General features: G+C 47.7%; 3 protein-coding genes across 4 annotated transcripts in view; 1 reads left to right on the top strand and 2 right to left on the bottom strand.

The window, feature by feature from the left end:
- MED12L (mediator complex subunit 12-like) overlaps positions 1-24,922 on the top strand; it is a 109,235-nt gene that overhangs the window by 26,965 nt on the left and 57,348 nt on the right.
- On the bottom strand, positions 3,434-4,447 carry P2RY14 (purinergic receptor P2Y, G-protein coupled, 14). Its single transcript, XM_010004730.1, has one exon. It carries the CDS (start codon positions 4,445-4,447, stop codon positions 3,434-3,436), a length of 1,014 nt encoding a protein of 337 aa, XP_010003032.1.
- Positions 20,878-22,923, bottom strand: GPR87 (G protein-coupled receptor 87). Of its 2 annotated transcripts, none has more exons than XM_010004718.1 (2): positions 22,822-22,923; positions 20,878-21,987 (listed from the first exon to the last, which is right to left on the bottom strand). In XM_010004718.1, the coding sequence occupies exons 1-2, from the start codon at positions 22,856-22,858 to the stop codon at positions 20,951-20,953; spliced, it is 1,074 nt and encodes a 357-aa protein (XP_010003020.1). In that variant the 5' UTR covers positions 22,859-22,923; the 3' UTR covers positions 20,878-20,950. The 2 variants fall into 2 exon arrangements, with proteins under 2 accessions (XP_010003020.1, XP_010003021.1); XM_010004719.1 differs by lacking the exon at positions 22,822-22,923 and adding an exon at positions 22,610-22,625 and having other exon boundaries at positions 20,882-21,969.

The raw sequence follows: 24,922 nt of genomic DNA, 5'->3' as shown, positions 1-24,922 counted from the left end.
GAGCAGGCTCCGAGCAGGGTCCGAGCAGGGTCCCAGCAGGGTCGGAGCAGGGTCCCAGCAGGGTCGGAGCAGGGTCCCAGCAGGGTCCCAGCAGGGTCGGAGCAGGGTCCCAGCAGGGTCGGAGCAGGGTCCCAGCAGGGTCGGAGCAGGGTCCCAGCAGGGTCGGAGCAGGGTCCCAGCAGGGTCCCAGCAGGGTCGCAGCCGGCGCTGGCAGGTTCCTCGGTTCCAAGTGCAGTTTCGTAGAGGAGGGATGTTCAGAGGGGCCCGTCCCGTCGGTGTCAGAGCTGGGGCTGAGCGCGCTGATCCCGCGCAGAGCAGCTCTCGCCCTCCCCTCCCGGCCTCAAGCCTGAAGGTTCAGTTTCCATGTTCACCCTGTGCTCACACCTGCGGGTGTGACGGGACACGGGGCTCAGGCCGCTCACAGGAGCTCCGGGTCCTTCCTAAAACAGCACCAGGCTCGTCCCAGGTTCCTGCCCTGGGGCTGTAGATGTGGCACATCAATGGCTGTTTCTTTCGGTTTTAAAAAATCTAAAATTCTCTTCCCTTCCTCATGTGTCTTAAATTGAAAACTCTCTGGATTCCGGGCTTTGCAGTGTGGTTGGCCCTCACTCACCATCATATTCCTGCACGAAATGCCAGGAGTTTTTCTAGAGTTGCAACCTAGTTTCAAGGCACTTGGGGATTCTGGCAGCAATTAAAATTCTAAACCTCGGGACGTTTGCCAAGCACTATTGAAAACAAAAATGGCACATTAGGATATAGGGGAGGAGTGAAGCCCTGGGTGTTCTTTGGGTTGTTGGGGTTTTTTCAGCAGCAGCAGATGCCTGCAAGCAGGCTGGGGCTGAGGCACTGCCCGTGGTACCAGAACCCCGCGGGGTTTGCAGTGTCTTCTAGCTGAGAATCCGCAGGAATTCACAAGTCACGTACCAGGGCTTTGTGAAGAAACAAATTAAGAATGTCTGGGTTTAAGTTCAGCCATAAAGTTCAGACCATATTTGTCGAAATGTTTGCAAAACTTGATCATCTGGAACGATCCCGTGTTCAGTTTTGAGCAACCAGGGACTAGTTCCGTGGTGTTTTGCTCATCATGCAAAGCTGGTATCTCCATGCTTGTGGTTTCCTTTTATTTTTTTGTTTGTTTTTAAACTTGAAATGTCACATTTGGTTTTTCCTGTGTGTGGTTGTGTCTCCCCTTTTCTGTAGAGTCATTTTACAGCTCTAGCTCTTCCAGGTCTAAAAAGACAAGGTGATGGGACTAAACCTCTGCTGAAAAATGGGCCATTTGGAGGAAGGTTTTTTCAAAGGGAACAACAAGCTAGAAACTTACTGTCACTTTTTCAAAAGTGTGTTGGTCAATATCCCCCTGGAGCTTGTGTGTAGACTTTTGTTGTTCTCATGTCAATAATCTGGTGGGGTGAGGAAACAATTTTGCAATATAAATAATTTTTCCAAAGCTTGCAAAGTAGTTAAGAAGTTATGCAAACATATACTGTGGAAGTAGCTTCATCTCTGTGCCACCACAGCTAATGAGATTCATGTAGGCAAATACCAAGCTATGCCGTGTAAGGAACTGAATGTTTTTGCCATAAATGACGAAAAATTTGATCTCCCACAGAGCAGCAGGTTCCCTTCCCTGACAGGCTACTTCCCTTGCTTGGAGGGAAAAGCCTGTGAAGTCTGTTTGACAAGAGTCAGGGAGCTCTGAAAGAACCATATAAATAATCTTTTATGTGTTTTCTTTAAAGTACACAACCAAAAAAGCAACTTTCTCCTGCAGATCCTAAGGGCTGGCTCGGGCTGAGGGTCCCCCAGCCCAGGCAGTCAGAGGAACATCCAGGCTCCCTGGGGGGTTTGTGGGTCTGGGCTGGGGCTGCTCTTCAACCAAGTGGGTAATCAGTGGAGGTAACTGCTCCCCAGAGCTGTCTTAAACTTAGCAGGCAGATCTAAGGGGTGTCCCTTCCTGTAGTTGAATTACAGTCCTGTCCATCGGTACAACACTGTTACAGTAGAACAGTGATCTCAGACCAAGAGAAGTTACCCACAACTTTGGAGAAGGTTCAAAGACCATGTTGGAAAAATCTGTCTCCCCGAGAGATCATCTGTTTCAACTAAAATGAAACATAGAGGCAGAAAGGTGAAGTGGATGTTAATTCTGTTCCCGTATCTTCTTTGCTCAGTAAAATGAAAGTACTGAGCTCCCAGGGCCATTCTCTGAAAGCTTTGGTGGGTGCTTCGTGCACTAGTGTATTTTCCCTCTACAATGATAAAACCAATCAATCAGAGAAAAACAAACAAACAAAAAAGCTGCACTGAAAACATACAGTTAAAAAAGAGATTACATTTATATATAGAAGGGTGGTGCTTTTCAGTTATTACCTTGGTACAAAGAGAGAGGTTTTGTCATCATGCCGAAAGCACAGGAAAACCTGGCAAATAATTCTTTCTGGGTTGAAATATACCCCAGACTTTCTAGACAGCTGCATGTCTGGTTTTTCAAACAGCTCCTTGAATGTTCTTACCTCCTTCTGCAACAACTGAAAGGGGTTAGTGAGATCTCAGTCCGTTTGTGGTGTATACCATGTTATTTCAGACAAGTCTTGAGGAATATGGTGCCATGTAACTGTGCGATTTGCAAGAGGATCCTCTTTAAATAGTTGCTTATACTGAACATCACATTTTACAAAGTTCTCTGGCAGTTGGTGCCTAAGGGTGACAAATAATCATGTTTGATCCTTACTTTTGTGCGATGCTTCCTGTAAGAAACCCTCTGTGTGTGTGTGTATATACATATATTTAAACATATATTACATATACATATATTAAAAATAGAATACATTTCACCAAAGGTATTTTAGGCTCTGTGCAGAAACGTGAAGATTTGATCTGGGCTTTAAAAAATGCTCTTCTCCAGTTGCTGGGTCTGGCTCCTTCCTCGAGCTGCTCAGTCCCTGGCCCTCGAACGGCTGAGCTGGTGGGCGCGCAGCTCCCCCAGGACTCAGCCCCTCTCCTGGCTCTGGGGCTGAGCACAGAGCCCCGTGCTGACCCCCCTGTGCTGCCAGGCTCTGCCCAGCCCTGGCAGGATGGTTTCGTGCCTGGCTTTGGCAGAAGCACAGCAAATCCTGTTGCTTGCTGGGTCGGTTGGATAATCCGCTCAGAGAGCTGCGGCCTGGGGCTCCAGGAAGTTTTGTTCCAGTTATTCCTCTGGTTTTGTTTTGAGATCTGGAAAGGTCGTGTGACACCATAACGCTGTCATTGCATCAGCTGAAATAGTGCCTAGGAAATAGATTGGCAAGAGTGTTTCATACAGAGAAACACCACTTGGTGTCTTAGGCTGAAATCTTTTTCTGTTTGCTGGTTCTCACCTCGTCAGTTTCTTTCAGACCTGATGAGTTCAGTAACTTCCTGAAAGGTGCATTATTTTGCAGACCTGACCCTACACTGTGTTTATACTTTCCCGAAGTGTATTTGATCTTCTGCATTTAGAGATTTCAGCCTCGCTTGCTTTTTTCAGCTTGAGATACACTTTTTGATACAGCTTTTCTTTAAAGGGTAGGCAGAGATAAAAATAAATAATGGGGTCGAGGCACACATTTGCAGCAGACAGTACAAGAGTAAACTCCTTCATGTAGAAGAGAGTTTCTTTTGACTGGCTGTTGAATTTTGAGCTAGTCTGGCTCAGAGTGTAGGGGATCCTGCAGAGGTGATAGGGTACAAAGCAAATGACAAATACAAACATGATACAGAATATATTGCGGCTGGTCTTTCTCTTGGTCGCCTCGGAGTTCCTTCTGAATTTTTTATAAGAGTTATATATTTTTTTTGATATAGAGGTGTAAAAAATTATTAGCAGAAGAAAAACGACCCAGAATATCCCTGTGCAAACATAACTTGACCCTTTGTGCCACACTTTGCCCAGCTCACTTTTCAGACCTATGCATTTGATGGAATAATTCTTGTCAGGGTTTTCGTTAGTTAAAATCATGTTTGGAAAGGATATAAAAATTAACAATAACCATACGATTATGGAGACCACCTTACTGTAGCTAACGGTGTGGACAAAGGAGGTGAATAAAGGCTTTACAATTTTGTAGTATCTGTCAAAACCTATGAGGCCAAAAAATGTTATCCCGATATACATGTTGGTGTAAAAAACAACAGCAGAGTATCTGCACACAAAGGTGTTGAGCTGGGGAGATGCAATTTCTGCATCAGCAAGGATTTTGAAAGGAAAAGTCAAGCTCATCATGAGATCAGCAACAACGATGTTTTTGAGATAGACAATGAAACTCTTATTGCTGGGAACGTACAGAAAGATCCAGGCTGCCACGGCGTTCAGCAAGAGCCCCACGAGGCAGATGAAACAGTAGATCAGGGGAATGACTGTCTTGGTTATTACTGTGCTGTGACTGCAGTTGCTTCCTGAGGAGTTAGTGCTGGAGTTGAACATCTTACAGTGTCTTTGTTCCTAGAAGCAGAGAAACATTATCTCAGTAAGGCAGAACAGGGCTGTGCTTTCCATTGACTAGTATGAGATTGCTCCTCTTACTTCAGAATAATCTGGTCATACTGCTCCAAAATCATCATGTTACCATGTCCAGCAGGGTTGCAGAGCAAGCATTTTCCAAGTGGTGCCATCTCACTCCCTGGTGATGCTCATGGGCATCCTGCTGTTTGGAACAGGGAATCCACTCACTTTTCCTGGCTCTAACCCATTGCCCTCAAGCCCTGCTGCCCCTTTTCTGCAGGTATCAGCCCGGTGCTGCCAGCTGGGAGGGCACTGAGCCAACAGTGATGTTGTGACACTAAATACATGGTATTAACCCTGAAGGACCAGTATGTATTTTCAGCACTGCTCTGTCAGGAAGCACAACAGGGATTTGAACATAGCTCAGGCAAGTGTTCTGTTTTGTACACAGGCAGAGAAAACAGCTCTGTGAGTCAGGCGTGGAAGCATCTAATGTTTGCCAGTTTGTGCTGATGTTCACTTGAAAGCAACCTTCTGTGCTGCTAGCAGAGCTTGCTTTGCTCTGTCAGTAGGATGGCACAGAGGAGTGTGTCTGTGTCAGCATTACAGGAAAGCTAGAGCTGTCCTCTCAAGAAATTCCAATTTAAATTTTAGAGGATCTCCAGGAAGAAGCCACATCTGCTGTCTGCTGCTCTTTGACAGAATATTTATGGGGGTGGATTATCTGCTGTAGGGAGGGCAGAACTGAGATAGATACAATGCTGCTATATTTGGCAAATGGAAACCTAGGCAACTGGAAAACACATGCCAGCTGGGGAAAAGAAATCCACCCTGTCTTGTAGAAAACAAAGCATTTCCCTACTGCCAGAATTCAGAGTTGGTCACTGGTGCCTCCGTAGCAGATTGGAACCTGACTGCAACCTTGCAACAACCAGAAATGGGAGTTTTATTTTAAAGAGGTAAAATTGTTTCCTCTGGGGTATTGCCTTCTGTACCTCCCTAGCAGGCACTGCAAAGGCTGACCAGCTTAGGTGTTTTTCTGGAGCTTGCATGGCTGAGGGGAGAAATGGAACAGGTGAGACCCACGCTCACACCCAAAGCCTGCAGCTAAGCTCTCTGGTAGCTCTCCCATGAGAAGACCTGCCATCCTGTCTTTACATTGAGACTGTAATCACAAGGCTTTTGAGTTTGTTTGGTTGAGTTTTTTAAGGAAAAAGATGGTGTGGAGAGTGGGTATTATAACTGCCATGTGACTAGGTGTGTTAGGGTGAGGAGGTGATGATGGGCAAGGTTGGGGTGGTACTTCTAACATCTCCACTTTTCCCTCTGCATCCTTCAGCCACCCACCCAGCCAGCTGCAAGGCACCAGTGCTGATGGGATCTGTTAGTTAACATGGCAACACACTGTATTTGAGTCACAGCCCAAGCTAGACTCTGTAAATCTTTCAGTGTCAGTGGCCTGTCCTTACCTTTCTTGATTTGACTGCTGTGGTGCTTTCTGCTAAAGGTCTAGAATACTTTCCATTCTTGGGTGCAGGGCCTCTTTTGCTAGGAGACCTATGTGAGAGACAAGAAAGTAACAGTTGTTAGAGCTGTGTATCATAACAGAGCACAGGGCAGTTCTGTGGTGCTGAGGGGCCCCCACAGGCAGTGCCTGTTTGGACTCTGATGACTGGAACAGCCCTGAAGCCTTCGGAACATCCTCCTCTGGTGAGAACATGAGAGCTTGCAGTGGCTTCTGCAAGTGATGGGTGGCTTGAAATGAGCAGAGAAGTTCACCCCTCAGTCCACTTTGGGGCTCATCTGGAAACTGTCAGTGGTCGTCATTTGATATTAAATTGATGAGTCAATTTAGGGCAAAAGCTACTTGAGATGATGACTAACCTTAAGATTTTTTTCTTTTTTTTTTCTTTTTCCCAGTTCTTACAACATTTGCTGTTCTTTTGCCCCTGTGTAAGTGCTGCTGTTTGCTGGCCTGTGTTGGAGGGAGTTCCTCGGCACCCAGAAACTTGTGCTTTGCCTGTGAGAACAGCCTTTCATACCTGAGCAGCACTGGATGGACAAACGCTCGGTCCAGCACGAAGTACACGTGTCCTATGTAAATAAACCCAACCACTTCTGCTAAACCAGCAAACTCGAGTCACCAAATTGACAAGGTTGATTTGCTATTTTGGTAAAATACAGGAAAGTTTTGAACCTTTTCAGTTTACAAGTAGTGTTTTGGCAAAATACACAGAAGGAAAGTTGCACAGACTGTTGAAAATGCTTATTTCCTTCTGTGTTCAAGCTCTCATGCTGTCCTTTGTAACCCTTCCAGTATCATTAAGACATTTCTCTTGACTTCTGGACCTCGGCTGTCAGATGTCAAAGTTCATGGACATTTTACTGAACATAAGAATAATACTTCCAAGCTGCTGGTTTTGGTTTTGTTTGTGGGTTTTGTTTTCTTTTTTCCTGAATATGAGGAAGGTTCTGTAGTACGGGGTGGACATTTTAGCTATTTATGGAAATGCAGCTGCTCAGTAAAGAAATCTGCAGTGTAATGACTGGGTTGTTAGTTGTTGGCAGCGGTCACTGCTCCTAGAAATCTATTTTGAACTGCAAAATGGAGTTTATCAAGGAACAGAATGTTATCTCTGTTATCTCTGGTGTTATGAGAAGTCAAGAGCAGAGGCAGCACAGTGCACAAGGGCAGCAGCTGCCACCCGTGCTGGGCTGAAACAAGAACCTCTCTTTAAAGGTTTCTTTCTAAGCACACAGTGGGGGTCTGACTGTGCAGTCCCAACCAGGAGTGGGAAACCAGCCCCCAGTGTGGAGGTGGGATCCTGCTCCTCTGTTCTGCAGGTGGCTCTGAGGGGCTGGGTGGGGGTGGGATCTGGGGGCTCCCCAGGAGAGCCAGCAGCTCCTGCTGCTGTTCCTCAGCCTGGGGGTGCTCGGGGTGGCCTGCTCCTGTCCCACAGCTCCACAGAGGTGTCCCACCAGGGCCAGCGTGGGCCAGTCAGTGCCAGTGGTGTGGCTGCTGGTCTCCTTTGGAAGGCACTTTTGGCAGTAGCTGTGGAGAGTTGTTGGGGCATTTGACTTCCTGCAATTTTGCCAAGAGACCAGGATTTTGTTATTTTTTGGTGCTTATTATAACATCTGTCATAAGGCAATGTCTGGATTTCAATACTTAAGAGAATAGAGGTATGCAAAACACACTCTCCACTATTTCAGTCCTTTAAAATGGCAAGTTGGTTGGTAGTTGTTCTAGTTTGTCACAGATGCACAGAAGGCAGGGGAGGAAAACAGGACGTGTCGGAGCTGCTGTTGGGTAAGGGGAAGAATGGAAGTGAAAGCATCTCTTTACATCCTAACAGTAATTTTGTCCTTTGATCCAAAAAGAAAATTCAGGTGGTCCATAAACCATGGTTTAAGCTGTGCCATCTTTTGTGACATCTCTTGGTTGAGGTTGGGTTTGCCCCTGGCTGCCTCTCCCTGTGGTTGGCAGTGTGACTCTCGGGGGCGGTGCTGTGAAGACTTCAACTTCTCTGTATAATGCAGCCAATATTCATAAATCCTTATGAACTGATGATTGTATCTGTGTTTTTCATCCCTTCTATCTGCAAAGCCAGTTCCCAAACTGGCAGGTTCCAGCGCTGGGCTGTGAGGAGCCCCATTCTCACCTCCCAGCAGCGCCGGCTGGTGCCGGCACCACCTGCCTCGGGCAGCCCTTCTGTACGTGCGTCCTGAGCAAAGTTGTTGCAGACAATTAGATGTTTTCTTGGCATGTGTGACCAATTTCTGGGGTTCTGAAGGACAGAGTGAGGAGAGCCAGCGGGCAGAGAGCAGCTGCAGATACGATTGTTTATTTCTAGTTCAAGTCTCTGGCTGCTTGAAGGGCAGGGCGGGCTCCTTCGCCTGCAGCGTGAGGACACCCCAAGGGCAGAGTTCTATTTCCATCTTGCAAAGGCCACCAATTTAATTTCTTACTGTCCAGGAGTCCTCATATCACTTTTGATATCTCAAATTTACCAGCCTAATTTTCCTGGTAAGTTAAATTATATTTTTACTTCTGAGTTTTAGACAAGGGTCTAAATTATTCTAAACCCACGGCCTTTTAGCCCGTGAAGTGTCTGTACAAACCCTAATATTCAGGTTGAAACTTGGGCAATGCTTTGAGCTGTTGCTTGTAGGATCATTTTCAGATCTAACCCAAATATTCAGTTTTTTAAAATTAAGCTTCAATAAACCCCACCAAGACCCTTCCCATCTCCCATCAGTTACGATATGGGAATTAGGGAGTAGTGGCTGTAAGAGGAAAAGTGAGGACCAGGGTATTAGCCATGGTCAGTTTGTGATTTGATATTAGAGGTTTAAAGAAACCAACTTTTAGAAGCAACTGTCCTATCAAACTTGGAATTGCTCTGGTATGCATATGTCAGTAAAACATGTTTTATTGCCCTAAAACTGGATATTAAAAAGTAGTATTATGTGGCTCAAATACAGAAATAATTCCCTTTAATATTCTATTTTAATAGTAACAATTGTCATTTAAATACATGTTTTTAAATTATACTTTCTGATATTTTAAAGCATTATTTTTATAAAGTTATGTTTTCAGAGTAATAAATTAAAACAAAAGCAGTTGTTTAAGAAAACCATCTTTTGCTGAGGTGCAGAGCCCCGAGCAGTCCTTACCTGTAGCTCAGCAGTCTCTGGTGGCGAAGCTCGAGGCTGTTCCATCTCTGGCTGACAGGTGAGGGAGTTGCTCTGCTAAGGATTCATACATTCAGTCACACTTAGCACTGCTCCTTTGCGTTCTAAGAAATTTGTTTGTGGTTTGCATAATGTGTGAATTAGTTCCTTTTTCGCCTTGTCAATTGAAATGTATCTGTATCTATAGAGTGGTGGGTCTCTAAAAATCAGCAGCGCTTCCCGGAGAACGTCGGGGAGGTGCAGGAACAAGGCACGGCGAGGCAGAGCCTTCCGTCTGGAAAGCAGGAGAGAGCTGCACGTGTGGTCCCTCTTCAGCCACGAAACAGATTTACGGGATAAACCCTTTCCAGTGTAAAACCGCAGCGAAGCCGGGTGAGCTGGAGCACGCCCCGCAGTTCCTGGCGGTGCAGCCTCAGGGCTCTGGGCAGATGTTCTGCATCCCCCTGGGCAGCCTCAGGGCTCTGGGCAGATGTTCTGCATCCCCCTGGGCAGCCTCAGGGCTCTGGGCAGATGTTCTGCATCCCCCTGGGCAGCCTCAGGGCTCTGGGCAGATGTTCTGCATCCCCCTGGGCAGCCTCAGGGCTCTGCCCGCCGGGAGGGCAGCCGTGGACTGGTTTCGTAGGGCTGGCACAGCAGAACTGATCCTAAATTGAGGGCGGGTGTTCGGTTTTTCTGCCCTCCCTGCGGGGCGGGGAGTGTCCCGGCTGCTGCGGGGCTGGGCAGTGCTCTGGGGATCCGGGATCCATCTGTGGGCTGTGGCTTTTCCTTTTCCTTCTTCTTTTTCTTCTTTTTTTTCATTTTCTCTCAGCCTGACTTACCTGCCTTCCTCTTCCTTCCTGCTCTTCCTTTACTATGAGTGGGAGGCTTTGAAATCAAGCACAAAATCAGTGGAAATAGATAGTAATGGAAAGGCTGGTATCTGTTCTCTGAATACAGGAAAGTGGTATGTTCTGAGAGGCGTCTGAGGTTTGGGGAGAGAAACTGAGGTTTATATGTTTGTTTTAAAAAAGGATGAAATAACGAGTTGTGTATATTAGTGTCAGTAAGTATTAAGTGTGTGGCTTGAGCTCTGCTCTGCAGTGTGTAACCCAGACCCACTGCTCCCTGCATAGTTTCCTCACAGACTTTCCTTCCTCTGCTCCTCTGAGAGTTTATAATTAATTCTAAAAAAGCCCTTTATTTGATTTTTGTTTGTTTGCTGGTTTGTTGTTGTTTTTTTCCTTTACCCAGAAGCAGAAGCCTGAATATCCTTTTTGGGACCAAGGTCAACTTGCAGAGAGTGACCCAAGATGAATTTTTTCCAGTAGCTTTCTCATCAAAGCCTAAAACTATTGTAAGCAATGTTCCATTTGTGTCCAGATGAAGTCCTTGCAGAAGAGGAGGAAAAGTGCAGTCTGCCAAGACACGCATGTTTGAAAGGGAACACAAAATAAAGGATAAGAGGAGCTTCTTGGAAAAGCAAAATTGTCCAACAACCTCAGTTAGATCTGTCTGTCCCAGGGCAGCTCTCACTTTATGTGCAGCACCCAAACTTTCTGTCAAAGGAGGCCACTGTTCAAAGGCCTAGCAAAAGGGAAAATTTGAGCAGTGAAAAAATAGCTTAACCATGGTTTAAGTGACTGATGATTTAGCAGAGAGCTGAATAACGTGGTTTTTGGTTTTTTTTCCAATTAATAGGAACCAACACTGTGGATCAGGCTCCCAGCCTTTGTGTGACAGACTCTGTCTTGCTGCAGGCTAACACAGCGACTTGGCACTGAAGGGCTGGGCTGGGGGGGAGTGAAATGCCCCACCACAGCCCTGAGAGTCTTGTTTGAAGACTGATGGGCTCGAAGTGTGGCACTGAGCACAGCCCAGGCTGCTAGCCAGCTTCTCCTGCTTTCTTTCACCTTTACTTACCCATGCAGAAGAGGCAGCTCTTCCCCTTACTTTTTTCTCCCCCCCCAACCTGCCTGGCTGTTTTCCATAAGCACCGCAGGGAAGCAGGGCTTTCCCCCCGTTTCTTCTTGAACAGAAGCTGAGGGGGTGGTTACAAACATACCTAAGCAGACATGAGGTGGGGCTGTTGCTGCCGCAGGGCTGGGGTGGCTCTTGCACTTCAGCACATCCAGGGCTCGTTAGCGTTATCAGCTGAGTGTGAGAACAGAAGTCTCTCCGGCCACATCTGCATTAGATGTCAGATTGCCTCAGCCCTGCTGCAGGTGTGCTCTGGTCCTGCCAGGAGGTGCAGGCAGAGCTGTGCCTGCTCCTGGGAGCAGAAAGCTTGAGCTAGACCTAGCTCTCTACAGTGCAGAGCAGTTCCTTTTGTGTGTTTTTCTGAAGAATGCTATTCCTTCTTGAGCTGGTTAGCTGTTCTACAGGCCAATTGCAGGCCTCCTGCATGACTCAGTAATATGTTATTTTTAGATCTATGGAGCAGACCTCTCCTAGCTAACTGAGGTGACCTGGAGTGCTGGTGCTGCCCTCACAGTGCCCTGCCTGGGGTAGGAGAGCTCAGGCCTCACCACAGCTCCCTGGTGCTGCAGGGCAGGAACTGCCCTTCTCCTCCACATGGTCCTGGCCCACGTTTTGGTTTCCCGTGCTGTCTCATTGCTCTGGGTAGAGGGAGAAATGCTCCATGCTTCTGTCTTTATCTGAGCATGAAAGAGAGATGGGATGCTGCTGGTGAAGAAGTGCTCCTTGAGGTAATGACCAAGTGACCATGAGGAAACAGACACATCTGAGTGCTGTATGTGGTTGTCTTGTCTTTCTCTTTTGATGGAAACAGCTATGGACACCTTCAGCCATGGGATTCTGTTGTTCTTTTATTATAAATAAGACCAGTAAACTTTCTCCATGATTTGTCCGCAAATTTCTTTTTTTAGAGCTGTAAAATCCACAGACCCAGACTCTACTCTGCAGCATCTTAATGGGAGAGTCCATGAAATGACCTGTTGGCACTCAGGGTTGTTGTGCATTAAGTATCTCCCGCCATCAGGGGGTTGGTTGCCTGTTGGGTTAGCACTTCGCCTTTCTTTACTAACCAGAGGTTTCCTGGAAATGTCACGTCTGGCAATCATTTCAGCAGGGCAGTGTCCTCTTCCCCCATCTGCCCTGCCCTGCCATGCTGGGAGCCTCTGACGCTGTGCAGAACTGAAATCCCCAGTGCCAGGGGGCATGTGGTGCTCTTCCAAGAAGTGCGTTTCTCTCCAGAGAAGAAACTGAACCGAAATCCCCGGTGCCGGGGGGTGTGTCTCGCTCTTCCAAGAAACGTGTTTCATCCCAGAGAGGCCTCCTGGTTCTGTGCTGGTGCCTGGTCTCCTCTGCCCGTGCTGCTGGCGGGGAGGGGAGCGTGGGGACACCTGGAGCCCCGGTGGTCCCGTTGGGACCCGATCTGGGCGGGCGCGGTGGGAGCTGCGGGCGGGATGTGCCGGCCCTGGCCGGGCTGGCTCCAGCCGGGAATGCTGCTGCCGGCCACAAAGGGTCTGACAGCAGGACACAACCTGTGCATGAGGTACATTTGGCTCTTGATGGAAGCAGAGGGTGGCCAAAGTGTACAGCCAGGGCAGGCAGAGACCGGGAGTTGCTCTCCCGTAAGAGGCAGATTATGGGACAGCTCTGATCGCATCCTTGTGGCATGTTTGGGTTTTGAACGCATGTTCATTGTTCCCTGTTTGAAAGGCTCAGTTTGAATTGAGAGTCTGACTTGAAAAAGTTCCAGCTTGCTTAGGAGGGGCTCCCAGTGCTTTCTAACCCTCAGCTCCTTTCCTGGGGTCTCGGATCAGATCATGAGTTGCTCTCATGCAGCTTAGAAATGGTGTTTTGATGTTGTAGTGTAGATATATCACTCAGTTAGGATCATAGTTGTCTGTATATCCTTTCCCATCCCTGCCCTGCTGCTGCACCCTACTCCCCCAGACTAAAACCAGGTAATAATTTGAACTGAAAATGAAGCATCTTGTTCTTCTCAGCCCTGACAAAAGTAAGAGAAAGCTGCCTTGTGTCATGAGCACATGGCAGGGCTGGCTGGTGCTTCTCAGCTGTGTGTAAAGATACAGAGTTCCTGCTGCCTGTCCTTGTTTTCCAGCCCTGGGTACTGGAGTGCTGGCAGTGAGCACTGCTGGGGCTGGGGTCGGGGCTGAACGTTTAACCAACCCTAGTTTTGCTCCAACTTGTTTCTCTGAAGAAAACACTGCTAGCACCAGGCTGGTATGTAAATCATTTCTGCTGAGTGACTCAGAAGAAGTGTCAGCAGATTGCTGCTGCTGCACAGGCATTGCTGGGGTCCAGGTCTGCTCTTGGAGGGCTGATGGGCTTTTTAGTGACCTCCTGAGGAGCAGAGCCCTGTGCTCCAAGGAACATGGCACAGGAAGGCTCTGTGCTAATCCCCAGTCACTGCTCTTACACTGTGACTTTGCAGAGCAAGACCCTCTGAAACATGAGATGCTTTCAGAACAGTTTTTGTTTTGCTGTGCTTAGGTAATGTAATTGCATGCCCAGGATGAGGGCACGGAAAAGCCATTCAGCACAGCCTGCCTTTGAGCTGAATCTGAAATTCTTTCTTTCTAGAGGAGAAGTTTCTTCAGGCTGAAGTCAAAAGTTGCCATTTAGTTCCTGCAAAGTCGAGGGTTGTTTTCTGTGCTTTGCAAAATATTTCTGGGAAGTTGAACCCAAAGTATTTTAAAATACATTGAGTGGGATCTTTGGATGGGCAATGTGACCAGGCTTGAAGCTTGATGCTGTAAATCACTAACTATTCGTTTCTTTAGAAGGAAATAGAGATAGCTGTGAACTCCTTTAGTAGTGAGTGAAGAGCACAATTTTGTATGTGTTAATGTATTGAGATAAAGGAGGAAAAGCTTAAAAACAGCCCTCAAAAATGCCTCTTCATGTGAAGTGTTGAGAGCAGTTCCAGTGTCTTTAAATAGCCATCCCGTGTTCAGGCTGCTTAGGGACATCTCCTTTCTCCCTCTCACTTCCCTTTTAGCTCTTGTATTATTTTTCCACTTTGTTTATTGTTTGGAGCTTCTGATGACTATCACTGTACTGGAAACACAATACAAACTGAACAGAACACTTCTTGTGTTGTCAGGTTTGTGACCTGGGTTGAGCAGAGTTCCCAGGGGACAGCTCTAGCAGTCTGCTGGCAGCAGAGCTTGTCAGAAGCTGTTTGGGAGCACTCTCATATAGATGTAGCAGTCAAATGGACATTTATGTTTCATATACTCACATACTGGTGTTGTCCAAAATCTAGTCTCTTGAATATTTTAAACATTTAAATATTCAATAAGTATTGAAAATATTGAATATTTAAAATATTTAAATATTTTGTGTTTCTGATAGAAACACAAAATTGCTGAACAAACTCAAACCAGCATCTTAAAAACTGATTAACTCAATAATTGGTTTTTATGTGGAGTCATTGCTTATGAGGAAGATAATAAAAAGGAAGGCAGACAGAGTGGTGCCCTCAATGTAAAGCACTCCCTGCTTTATAGACAGAGCTCCAGGCTGTGCATGGAACCAGGATGCTTTATTGCCCTGATATATCCAGGATCTTGTTTGCATATATATTTTTTACAGAACTTGTTAACTTCTTCAAGAGGAAAAAGGAAAACATAAAACAAAACATGCAAGCTGCTGTGCTGATATGTGTACCTTAAAACTGGCTTAGGAATGGAAGGAGTTACCAAGCCTTCAGCTGGGGGTACAGTTTTAGCTTAAAGCAAAGCACAGTGCAGATGGAAGCCCAAGTTAAGGGGATGCTCCCTCCCATTAGTGGGTGCTGGGGAAGGACGTACCTGGTGTGCTGGGAGGAGCTGCTCCCCACTGGAGGCAGCCAGGACTGGGGTGTCACTGGTCTTCCTCTCTGGAGATGGTGACCAGCCCGTGTACACTGGAACAGAAAGTCACTTCTAAGCGGGCAGTGTTATCTCCAACATGAGATGAAGTCTTAAACTGGGCGGGTGCTGCGTGGTTTTCCTCAGAAAGCTGAGCATGTCTCATGTCTCAGTTCCTGCTTCACAGGAATTGGCATGGAATTATTTTTGAAATGGTAACATGCTGAAAGGTAACAGAATCCACAGGTGGGCAACTCTGGGGATGACTTTTTATACCTTTGGGTTTGAAATCATGCCACTGTGGGATTGCCTAATGGCAAGGCTGTGCTGCTGGGTTTGTAGTGTCCCTCTTGGTTAAAACCTGGTGAGAATCATTAGATCAGAGCAGAGGAGGTAACCACAGGGCAGCTCCAGCAGGAGACTGAGTGTGCACATCTCCACGAGTGTGTGAAGCCCCAAAATAAGGAGAAATGCAGTGTTTTCAATGCCAGCTGCTGTTCTGTGATGGATGAAGTGTTGCAGCACAGGTGCTTTTTTGCATGCTCCAGAGGCAAGTGAGCAGTTGTCCAGGGCAGGGGATTAAGAGCTTAAAGGGTGGGTAGGACACCTCAGCTCTCTGTGCAGTTTCACCCACGGGAGTGACTCCAAGCAGAGGGGCAAACTGAAGGGTTGCTTTGTCATGCAAACATGGGTACTTTTCCAAAATGTCAGCCAAATTTAATATTTAAGGATCTAAGGAGATGGGTGCTCCTTCCAAAGGGTTAGGAAGCAAGCAGGGAGCAGGACTGCCAGGAACCCTGCTGTGCACCATCTACTTTTGGTGGCTAAGGAATAAACTGATGATGTGCCACACAAGTCTTTTCCTTCCCCAAAACCCAAGATTCACTTCTACTGGTCTAGCTGTCATTTTATTAAGAAAATAATTTTAATTTTTTGTGTAAGCTCAGTGCCTATGAAAATAAACCTTTTTTTTTTTTATGGTCCTGCTGATGGAATCCTGTGTCAGAACTGCAGAATTCAGATTTAGAGGCAGAGATGGGAGAAAACCAGGGATGTATCAGAGTGTCTGGTGGGTGAAAGGGCAATGGGGGTGGTTTGGTTCTTCCTGTGTCTGCTGACAGAAGTGCAAGCTGGGGAGAAGCCTTTGCTACCAGCAACGGGGCTGAAGGGTTCAGGCTTGTATTTTTCTAAGTGAAGGTTGTTACTCTGCCAAACCATTGCCATATATAAGCAATATCTCTGACTACTAGTCTCCTTATAGGTCTGTGCCCTGTCACCAAAACCTCCTAACAAAGTGGTCAGTGCTCCCAACCCTGCTGAATGTGAAAGCAAATGGATTGTGTGCTATTTGTGGCTAAGCTCTGAGAATTGATAAAAGCAGGATGAACAAGATAAATATTTGTATAGAATCACCCCACTAGAAGATGTGCTAATTGCAAAAGCACTGCAGAACTTGTGGATTTGGGTTTTTTACCCTGCCAAAGCCGCCAGCAAGTACTTCCTGCCTCGCTTTGTTTTGCTGGTGGGTGGGTGTCTGTGCATCACTGTTGAGTGCCTGGGTCTTAGTCATGGCCACAAGCAGATGACAGGGCTGTGGCTCACAGGGAAATATTTTGCCTGATGAGGTGGCCCAGGGTCGAGTGGGGAGAGCTGAGGAATGGGGCTGACGTGCTTCTGCAAAAGCCCAGTCACAGATGCACTAATTAGGCAATAACAGATGCTTAATGCATGAGATTCTGGTGTGTGCCAATACAAAGGTACATTTTTAGAACTTCTGGGGTTTTAGTTTCCTTTTTCAAGATGCCTAGGAAGTGGCAGTGGTGGGAAGCCACAGCAAAGGTTATTGCTAGAGAAACCTGGAAAGTAAAGAGCATAATATATGCAATGACAGAAATGCTGCACAGGGAGCAGGCTGGAGCTGTCCCCAGGTTCGTGCTCAAATAACATTTCTTCCACAGTGACTTGGTGGCATCAAGAGTTCTGGCTGGGCTGCTCAATTATGGCGTCCTGCAAAGATTCCTAAATGAAAACAAGCACAAATTTTCATGAATTTGTGTGCTCCTTGTGTTCTTGGGTCTGATCTGCTGTTGTGCCTCCATCTGAAAAACCATCTTCCACTCACAGCATCCTGTGAGGAATGGGGGTCTCAGGCTGCACAGCCACCTGTAGGTGTCTGCCCTGATGGGCTGCCCTGAACTGACAGTGAGAGATCAGGCCCTGAGGCTTTTCCTGCAAACTTCCTTGTGCCTTTTTCTTTCAAGAATAACTTCTAAGTACCAAAATTCCATGTCAAATCTAGACAAATTAAATGTAGTTATCTGGTATTTGGGGCCTGGGACACTCTTTTATGATTAATTTGTAGCCCTGGGAAAACATTTCACAAAGATCATGTTCAAAGAACTGTTGTGTATGTGAGTGTGTATACACACCAGTGAAAGGGAATTATCTCACATACATCCTGTCAAGATGAAGTAAACTGACCCTGGAGTGATGTTCTAGTGAAGTGTTGTATGTGTGGAAGTGGTCAGGCCTCAGGGCAGGGACTTGTCCTGGCTGGGCTGGGGAGCAGGGCTGCATCTCCCCTTCCCAGTGTGAGATTCCATATGGATGCCCCCCTTCTCCCTTGTGGTACCACAGTTTCCAGAAACTTCTTGCTGCTTTATCTCCTTGGTCCCCCAGAAAGGGTGTCCTTAGGCTGTTTGTTGAAGAGCACCACAATGGGTGCAGTTACTTTGGGTACGAGACTTTTTTGGGATACAGTTCTTACTCAGGAGCAGCAGTGCTGCTTCTCCTAGGAGGAAATCCTACCTAACTGCATCTTTCAGTTAAAAACTAAGTGGGTAGTGAGAAAGCAGAGTATGTGTGTGCAGATCCTGCAAGGAGAATACACAGCATGCCAGGAAGATGTGGGTTCTCAGCCACCGCCAAGCTTTGCCACCTGGTGCTGTGCCAGGGGAGAATCCTGAACCTTGTATGCCTGGTCAGCAGGCTCCTTGCCTGCCTGTTGTGTCCCTGGTTAGGGACAAACAGGAATGTTTCCACTGAAGTAGCTCTTTGGGCTTTGCTAGCATTGGGAGGGAAGGCCACCATCCCCCTGGAGAAAGGTTGTGATTCCGGGGGGTTCAGGCTTTCGTGCTCTGTGTGTAGGTGGTTGATCCCATCAGCTGTGTGCGTGTGTGTGTAGGCTGGACATGGAAATACTCTGCTATGCCATGTATCTAGAATCTTGCCCACCAGTCAGGAGACTGGAATTTGATCTGAGGAGGCAGGTGCCCACCCTGTGACCTGCCTCCCACAGGAGGGGTGGGACAGCGCCAGGTCTGGGGGAGCCTGGATGGAGCCAGGACTCAGGAGCCTGGGTGGAAATGTGGCAGGGAGGAATAGCTGCAGAGACTGGAGTGGGTTTGTATGAGTGTGACACAGAGATTATCCAGCACAATTTAACAAGCCATAAACCCTCCTGGGATTTACTGTTCCTGCATCGTAAAAGGGAGACCAGAAGCACTCGGTCTGGGTTTTCTTTAACCATATAAGACCTAATAAGACAGTCTTTGGTTTTGAATGTCTGTGTGTACATAACTGCTCCTGCAGTCCTAAATATTACCATTTCACAAAAACTACCCTGTCCTCTGTTCCGTTTCATTTGGGGAAGGATTTAAACTCTGCAGCCCTGTCCCAAAGCTGGTTCTTGGTCTGGCTTCAGGTGTGCACAGGGCATAGACCCCAGAGTACAAAGTAGCAAATTTCATCCCAGAACTAGTCTTTGAGGCTGTATGTGAACATGGTTTTCTACAGAACTGACTGGAAAACAGAGTTCATGCTGTGATATTTTGGCCACTTACCATATTTTAATTTGAAGTCAGATAAATATAAAAACAATCCTATCTTCCTTCCCAGAAATGAGCTCCCCTGAGCAATGTAAGTAGTTTCATAGTACTTGAGTAATTTAAATATAATACTTACACTATTTTTTTTTCAGTATGCATTAAACAGAATCTAAGCTTACAGTGTTAAAAAATAAAAAAGAAACCCTTGTTTTAGTAGAAAACTTCATTAAAGGAGTTACCAGGCAGTATCTTACCTTGTTATTTGAATGCTGCATTTTCCAGGTTTCCTTGTCAAGCCATGTTTTTCTGTATGGGGCAGCAAGTCCTTATAAGAATGAGGGACTTGCTGATGGACTGTTGCATCTCCTGCTTGTTCCTTTGTACTACATTGCATAAGATCAGTGTACAAATTAATTGTTCAAAACACATATTCAGCTTCTTACAATCTGCATGTTTTTTTAAGTTGGCTGTTTATTTTTTGTACAAGCAGCTGTTACTCCAACCAACTCAGATTTAATCCCCTGTGAAGGAACAGGAAAATATGGTTAGTGTAAACATTGTTCCCCTTGCAGGATTAAGTACAAAGGTGTTCCTGCAGGCTGGAGTGGCAGAGGATGTCCTGGCTGTGTCTGCAGGGGCTGGAGCTGTGGGGCTGGGCAGTGCACTGTGCCTGCTCAGGTGACTCCTTGGCTGAGCACAGCCATGATGGGCAGAGGAATGGATCCTTCTGCCCCTTCTCACCCCAGTGGTCCCCACATTCCCACACAGGTCCTGGGATGGTGGAGGAGCTGCCTGCCCCGGGGATCCCCAGGTGCAAAACCAGCTCAGGAATGTTTGCACAAGTTGTGACAAGCGGATTTGGTTTCCTCTGCCCTCATTATAAACAAACCCAGAGGACTGCCCACCGTGTGCATGGTGTGCAGCCTGCCAGGATGTCCCTGAAACCACCTGGGCTCTCCCAGGCGCTGCCAGCGCTGGTGGGTCCTCCCCATGACTTGGGTTCTTCTTTTAAATAGGCAGTGGTTAGTCAGCACTTTCTTGTTCAGCAGCTGCTGTGTTGGTCTGTTATTATTCCTTTCTTCTCGCCTTGATTTTGGATGCTGTCCTTAAATACCTGCTCTGCTCTGGTTCTGTGCACCACAGTGTCAAACAACACCCTGAAGGTGTTGCCTGAACTGCTCTCCAAAAATGAATTCCACCTCCCCATCACACACAATTACTGCTTCCAAGAATTGAAAGTGGCCAAAGCTATAAATAATTTTTAACAACAAAATTCCTAATGCTTTAAGTTGTTTTAAGCTGGCACAGAAAATGCTGGGAAACCGGATTTTCCCTGTGATTGTTGGTTGCTCAATCTCATCATACGTGACTCTGTCGAGGGACATTCTTGTTGTGTCCTCAGTTGGAATGAGATTCGTGGAAACGAAAAACCATTTTAAGACTTTTAATTGTTCCTTTTATCTTTTTTTCCTTTTTGGGTTTGGTTGGTTGGTTTCTAGGAAGAGCCTTAAGCCAGGGTTGTAATTGAATTTGGTATGTTTAATGTTTTGCAAGGGTTGGGAAGCATGTTGGTGGGTTTGCTCTGTGCTCAGGATGGTGCTTGGCAGCCCCACAAACATCTGAGGGGAAAAGCCCAAGGCTCTGCTGGCTGATGGTGAAGTGCCAGTGCCTGAGTCCTGTGACCACCCTGCCTGTGGGCACACTGAGGGGTCTCCACCAGAGCATGTCCCACCCCCTCCCCTTTCACCTGCTGCAAGCCCCCAGCAGCCATCCTCTGGACCCTGAAGGTGTTGACTTGTCTCCTTGGATCCCACTCTGAGGCCACAGCTTGTCTGTCTCAGCTACAGCCTCCTGGAGTCTCTAGCTTGCTTTCTAAGCTGAGACATCCTTACCTTTTTTTTTGGCCTTTAGAAAAACCCAACCAACCAACCAAAACAACCCCCAAATCCCCTCTGAAGGGACCCTGACCTCTGTGGATTTCAGCTTTTTGAAGTTTGAGGTGGATGCTAGTCATCTGAAACAGAGAAGCTGCACATGTCTGCACATTCCTTACTGAACTTCCGTGGTCAGATACTCAAAGATAGGTTTTATTTACATGATATACAAACGTTCTCACAAATCAGCAGGAGTCCCTGGGGGTGGCTTCAGACATCAGTGTATTCATGGTAGATGCGCACCTCAGATCTTCTGACGCTCTGCAGCGACCTGATGCTCTCACTCCTGGTTCTCATATTTGATTTCCTGAACAGCCTGCGTGAGAATGATCTACACATGAAGAAGTAGATGATTGGGTCCAGGCAGACATTGCATGCAGAAAGGAACAGTGTCATTTCCTTGCAGTAGTACAAGATTTTATGTGCAGAGTCATCTAAAATTTTATCTAGGTGGCTAAAAGTGAAGGGTATCCTGCACAAATGGTAGGGCAGAAAGCACGTGAAAAACACAGCCACGACCACCCGGATGCTCTGGTTGTGCTTTCGCTTTCTGCTCGACGAGCTAATGAACTGTTTGCTCGACTTATAAATGTACCTGGAGATGGCGATGTAGCACCCGATCAGCACCACCAGCACCACCACGAACGTGCAGGTGTTGATGTAGGTGACAGCCGTGTGCCACTGCACTCCCAACGGGGACTTCAGCTTCAGGCAGTCGTCGATGTTCCTCCTCGTCGGGTAGCCGTTGGTGAGGACCAGGTTGGGCACGGCCAGGAACGCCATCACCACCCAGACGCAGGCCGACAGCACCTTGGTGAAGGTGATGCTGTACATCCTGGAGTCTCCGAAGGGCTTGACCACCTTCAGGTAGCGGTCGATGCTGATGAGCCCCAGGAAGACGATGGTGGTGTACATGTTGGTGTAGAACAGCACCGTGGTGTAGCGGCACAGGAAGGAGTTGAAGTGCCAGGGGCCCAGCTGCGAGTCCTGGATTATCTTGAACGGGAAGGTCAGGGTCATGAGGAGGTCTGCAACCACGATGTTCTTGAGGTAAAATATGAAGCTCGTTTTATTCCTGATGTGGAAGAATATCCAGACCGCCAGGCCGTTCAGCAAGAGGCTCGCCAGGAAGATGATGAGGTAAAGCACAGGCAGGACGATGGTGGTGAATTCGTTGTGCGTGGAGTTCCCGGGGGAGCCCGCGGTGGAGTTGGCTGAGGTGCTGTTGTCTTGGCTCAGGGGATCCTCTGCAGGCAGGAGGGAACACAACACGGTTAAAGGGTGTTTCTGGTGTTTTACAAACGCGGCAGGCTTAGAGCTGTCCTCTAGAAAGTGACCCTATCTTTGGGAATTCCAGAGGCTGCTCGGATGACTCAACCAGGAACCCCTGGGTTAAAAGCAGCGCTCCCAAGTGCTGCACGTGTTGGAATGGATGGGCCTGGGTCTTGCTGTGCTTCCTGCACAGAGGCAGGGGCTGGGAGGTGCCAGTGACTTTGAGAAGATAAATAGCCTGGAAATTCTCTGCAGAGAGGGCCAGGGAGCACGGTCACTGAGAGGTGGGGGGACCTGAGCTCCCTGCATCGCCTGCTGTCCCAGGGGAGCTGTGGGCTGGGAACACGGGGTGTGTGGGGCTGTGGGTGGGTGCAGCTGCCAGGCAGTGGCTGAGTGACAGGTACCAGCTCGTGGCTGCACAGAGCACAGCGTGTGAGCAGAGAGGAGCTGCTTGTCAGGAGAAAGGGCTCTGGAGAGACTCTTCGGGCTTGTTCTAAACACTTGTGTAAAACTTAGCTTACTTAAATGTATATAAAAGCCACAGTCGCTGGGGATTTTAAGATTTCATGTGTAAATGTTTGTGGGAAAGCGTAAAACTTGCAAAGTTTCCCATAAAGCTGTTGCACATTTTATTTCATGCTGTTTAGACTGTGAAGTTGGCTGGTGACCCAGGGCTGGCACCCCAGGGCAGCACTTGGCAGTGTTCAGCAGCCTCTGCTGAAGTGACTGATTTCTTTAGAGGGTTGGTAGGAACAGACAGTAAAACAATAAACACTGCTCAGCCACTGACATTTCCAGTGGTGTTTTACCTGGCAGCTTTCCATAAGACAAGTTGTACCCCATCATTTGTGTTGCTGTAGGTGTTCAGCTGAAGTGCTTCTCAGGAGTCCCACTGGCAGCTGGAGATCCAGGAGGTGGCATGGGCTGTGCCAGCATTATGTTCTGTGAAAAATAAACTGGAATTAAACCCAAAACAGAGCAAGAGACCTCACCTTCATCTTCCTGGCATGGAGGGAAGCTTTGGGAAGTAAGTGTCCTCCAGAATTCCCTTCCACTGAGGACATCACTGGTGGCTCTGGACACTGCTCAGCTGTTCTGCTCTCCGCTGGCAGCTGGGTGTGCACTGTGCTGGTGCAGGCAATCCTGCCACCTTAGCTTCTGTCAGCCTGCCCTTCTCACTGCTACAGCTGTTTCCCTTTCTCCTGCTCACTAACAAAGCTGTGCTGGAGCCTCACTGCTAGCATTCTAGCAACATTATTCTGATTTCCAGCCTGAGTGTCTCTGTGGCCACTTCTGTCTTCTACAGGTGCCCTTCCTTTCAAGAACCCATCTCCCTCTGACTTTCTTTCTCTAATGTGGCTTCACTTGCTGTAATGAAGCAAGCCCAGACCCTTCTCGTGTTTCTGTAAGAGTGGAAGATACCAGCCCTTCTCTGTACCTGCTCCAGGGAACATCTTCTCTGAATCCCATTCACAAATATCATGTGCTCTTTTACACGTGAGGTTTAAGGAAAGCTTGTTTCGTGGTGCTTGGGTTCCTTGTCTCCACTGAAAAGCCTCATCTGGCATTCCCTGGAATCTCGCTTCCTCAGTCCCTCCTCATGCCTGCACCAGGTAGGTGGCAAATGGCTGTGCTGGCATCAGCTCTGACACACTTGGTGCCCTCGGTGCTTCACAGGGATGGGTGCCAGTGTGTAGCCAGCTTTTTGATTGTCCTGAGCTGCACAATCTTGCAGTTTTTTGTCCCTGCAAACTTCAGTTCAAGTTCGTCAAGTTCTGTACAACTTGTTGGATTTCAACTTTTTAAAACTTGTTTTCCTTATCTTTCAAAAATCTGGACTAAACCTTTGCAAAAACCTGAACTGTGACTAGTCAGCCTCTAACAGCCTGGCCAGGAATGTTCTTTTCTGAAGTTGGTACTGGATTTGATACTCTCTGGGTGGGAATTTCTACACCACCTTTCTCAGCTTTCAAAACAGGTTCATGTATAAGTGTATGTAAACATACCATCCAGGTACTGCAGTAGGTAAAGTTTGTCTCTTAACTGCCAGAACGTGCTGGTTTAATTGCTTCTTTATGCCTTGGTGATGATCTGCCACTACAGCTGGTTTCTTTCTCCTCTTGCTTGGACGTCATGGAATCAGTGGATGGTTTGGGTTGGAAAGGGCCTCTAAAGCTCATCCAGTCCAACCCCTGCAGTGAGCAGGGACACCTGCAACCAGATCAGGTTGCTCAGAGTCCCATGCAACCTGACCTGGAATGTGTCCAGGGATGGGGCATCTACCACCTCTCTGGGCAACCTGGGCCAGGGTCTCACCACCCTCAGTGTAAACCATTTCTTTCTAACAGTTAGTCTAAATGCCCCCTCTTTCAATTTAAACCCATTACCCTTGTCCTGTCATGACAGGCCCTGCTGAAATGTTTGTCCCCATCGTTCTTACTGGCCCCTGTAAGTGTTGAAGGGACGTGGTTTGCAGGCTTGGGCACTTCAGTGAGGGATCCCTGAAAGTGGGTTTTCTCCTAAGTTTGTTGTCTCTGGAAGTTAAAAAGCTTCAGATGTAATGATGAGCTCTGTGTGTGGCCACACCGTGCCCGGCAGGTTGGAGCGGCCGTGCTCAGCTCCTGAGCCCTTCCCCTGGCCTGGAGCAGGGGGAACAGCCCGCAGGGAGTGCTGAGCAGTGCGGGGCACGGCGGGGCTCTGCGGGCCGGGGGGCTGGGGAGCTGCCCGGGGAAACGGGACGCAGCCCCGCTCCCCCCTCCCACCGGGCCGGGCCTTTCTCCGTGCTTCACTGTCTGCTTGCAGGTTTGGATGGGAACGCAGCAGAGCAGCTCGGAGCACAGCTCGGACCCGCCTGCCCCTCCCGCGGGAGGGGGTGATGGGGGTCCCGCGGCCGGGTCCGGTGCCCAAACC

This window comes from Chaetura pelagica, unplaced genomic scaffold (assembly GCF_000747805.2).
Source record: "Chaetura pelagica isolate M959 unplaced genomic scaffold, ChaPel_1.0 scaffold829, whole genome shotgun sequence".
Lineage (NCBI taxonomy): Eukaryota > Metazoa > Chordata > Aves > Apodiformes > Apodidae > Chaetura > Chaetura pelagica.
This window is presented reverse-complemented; position numbering and strand designations above follow the sequence as displayed.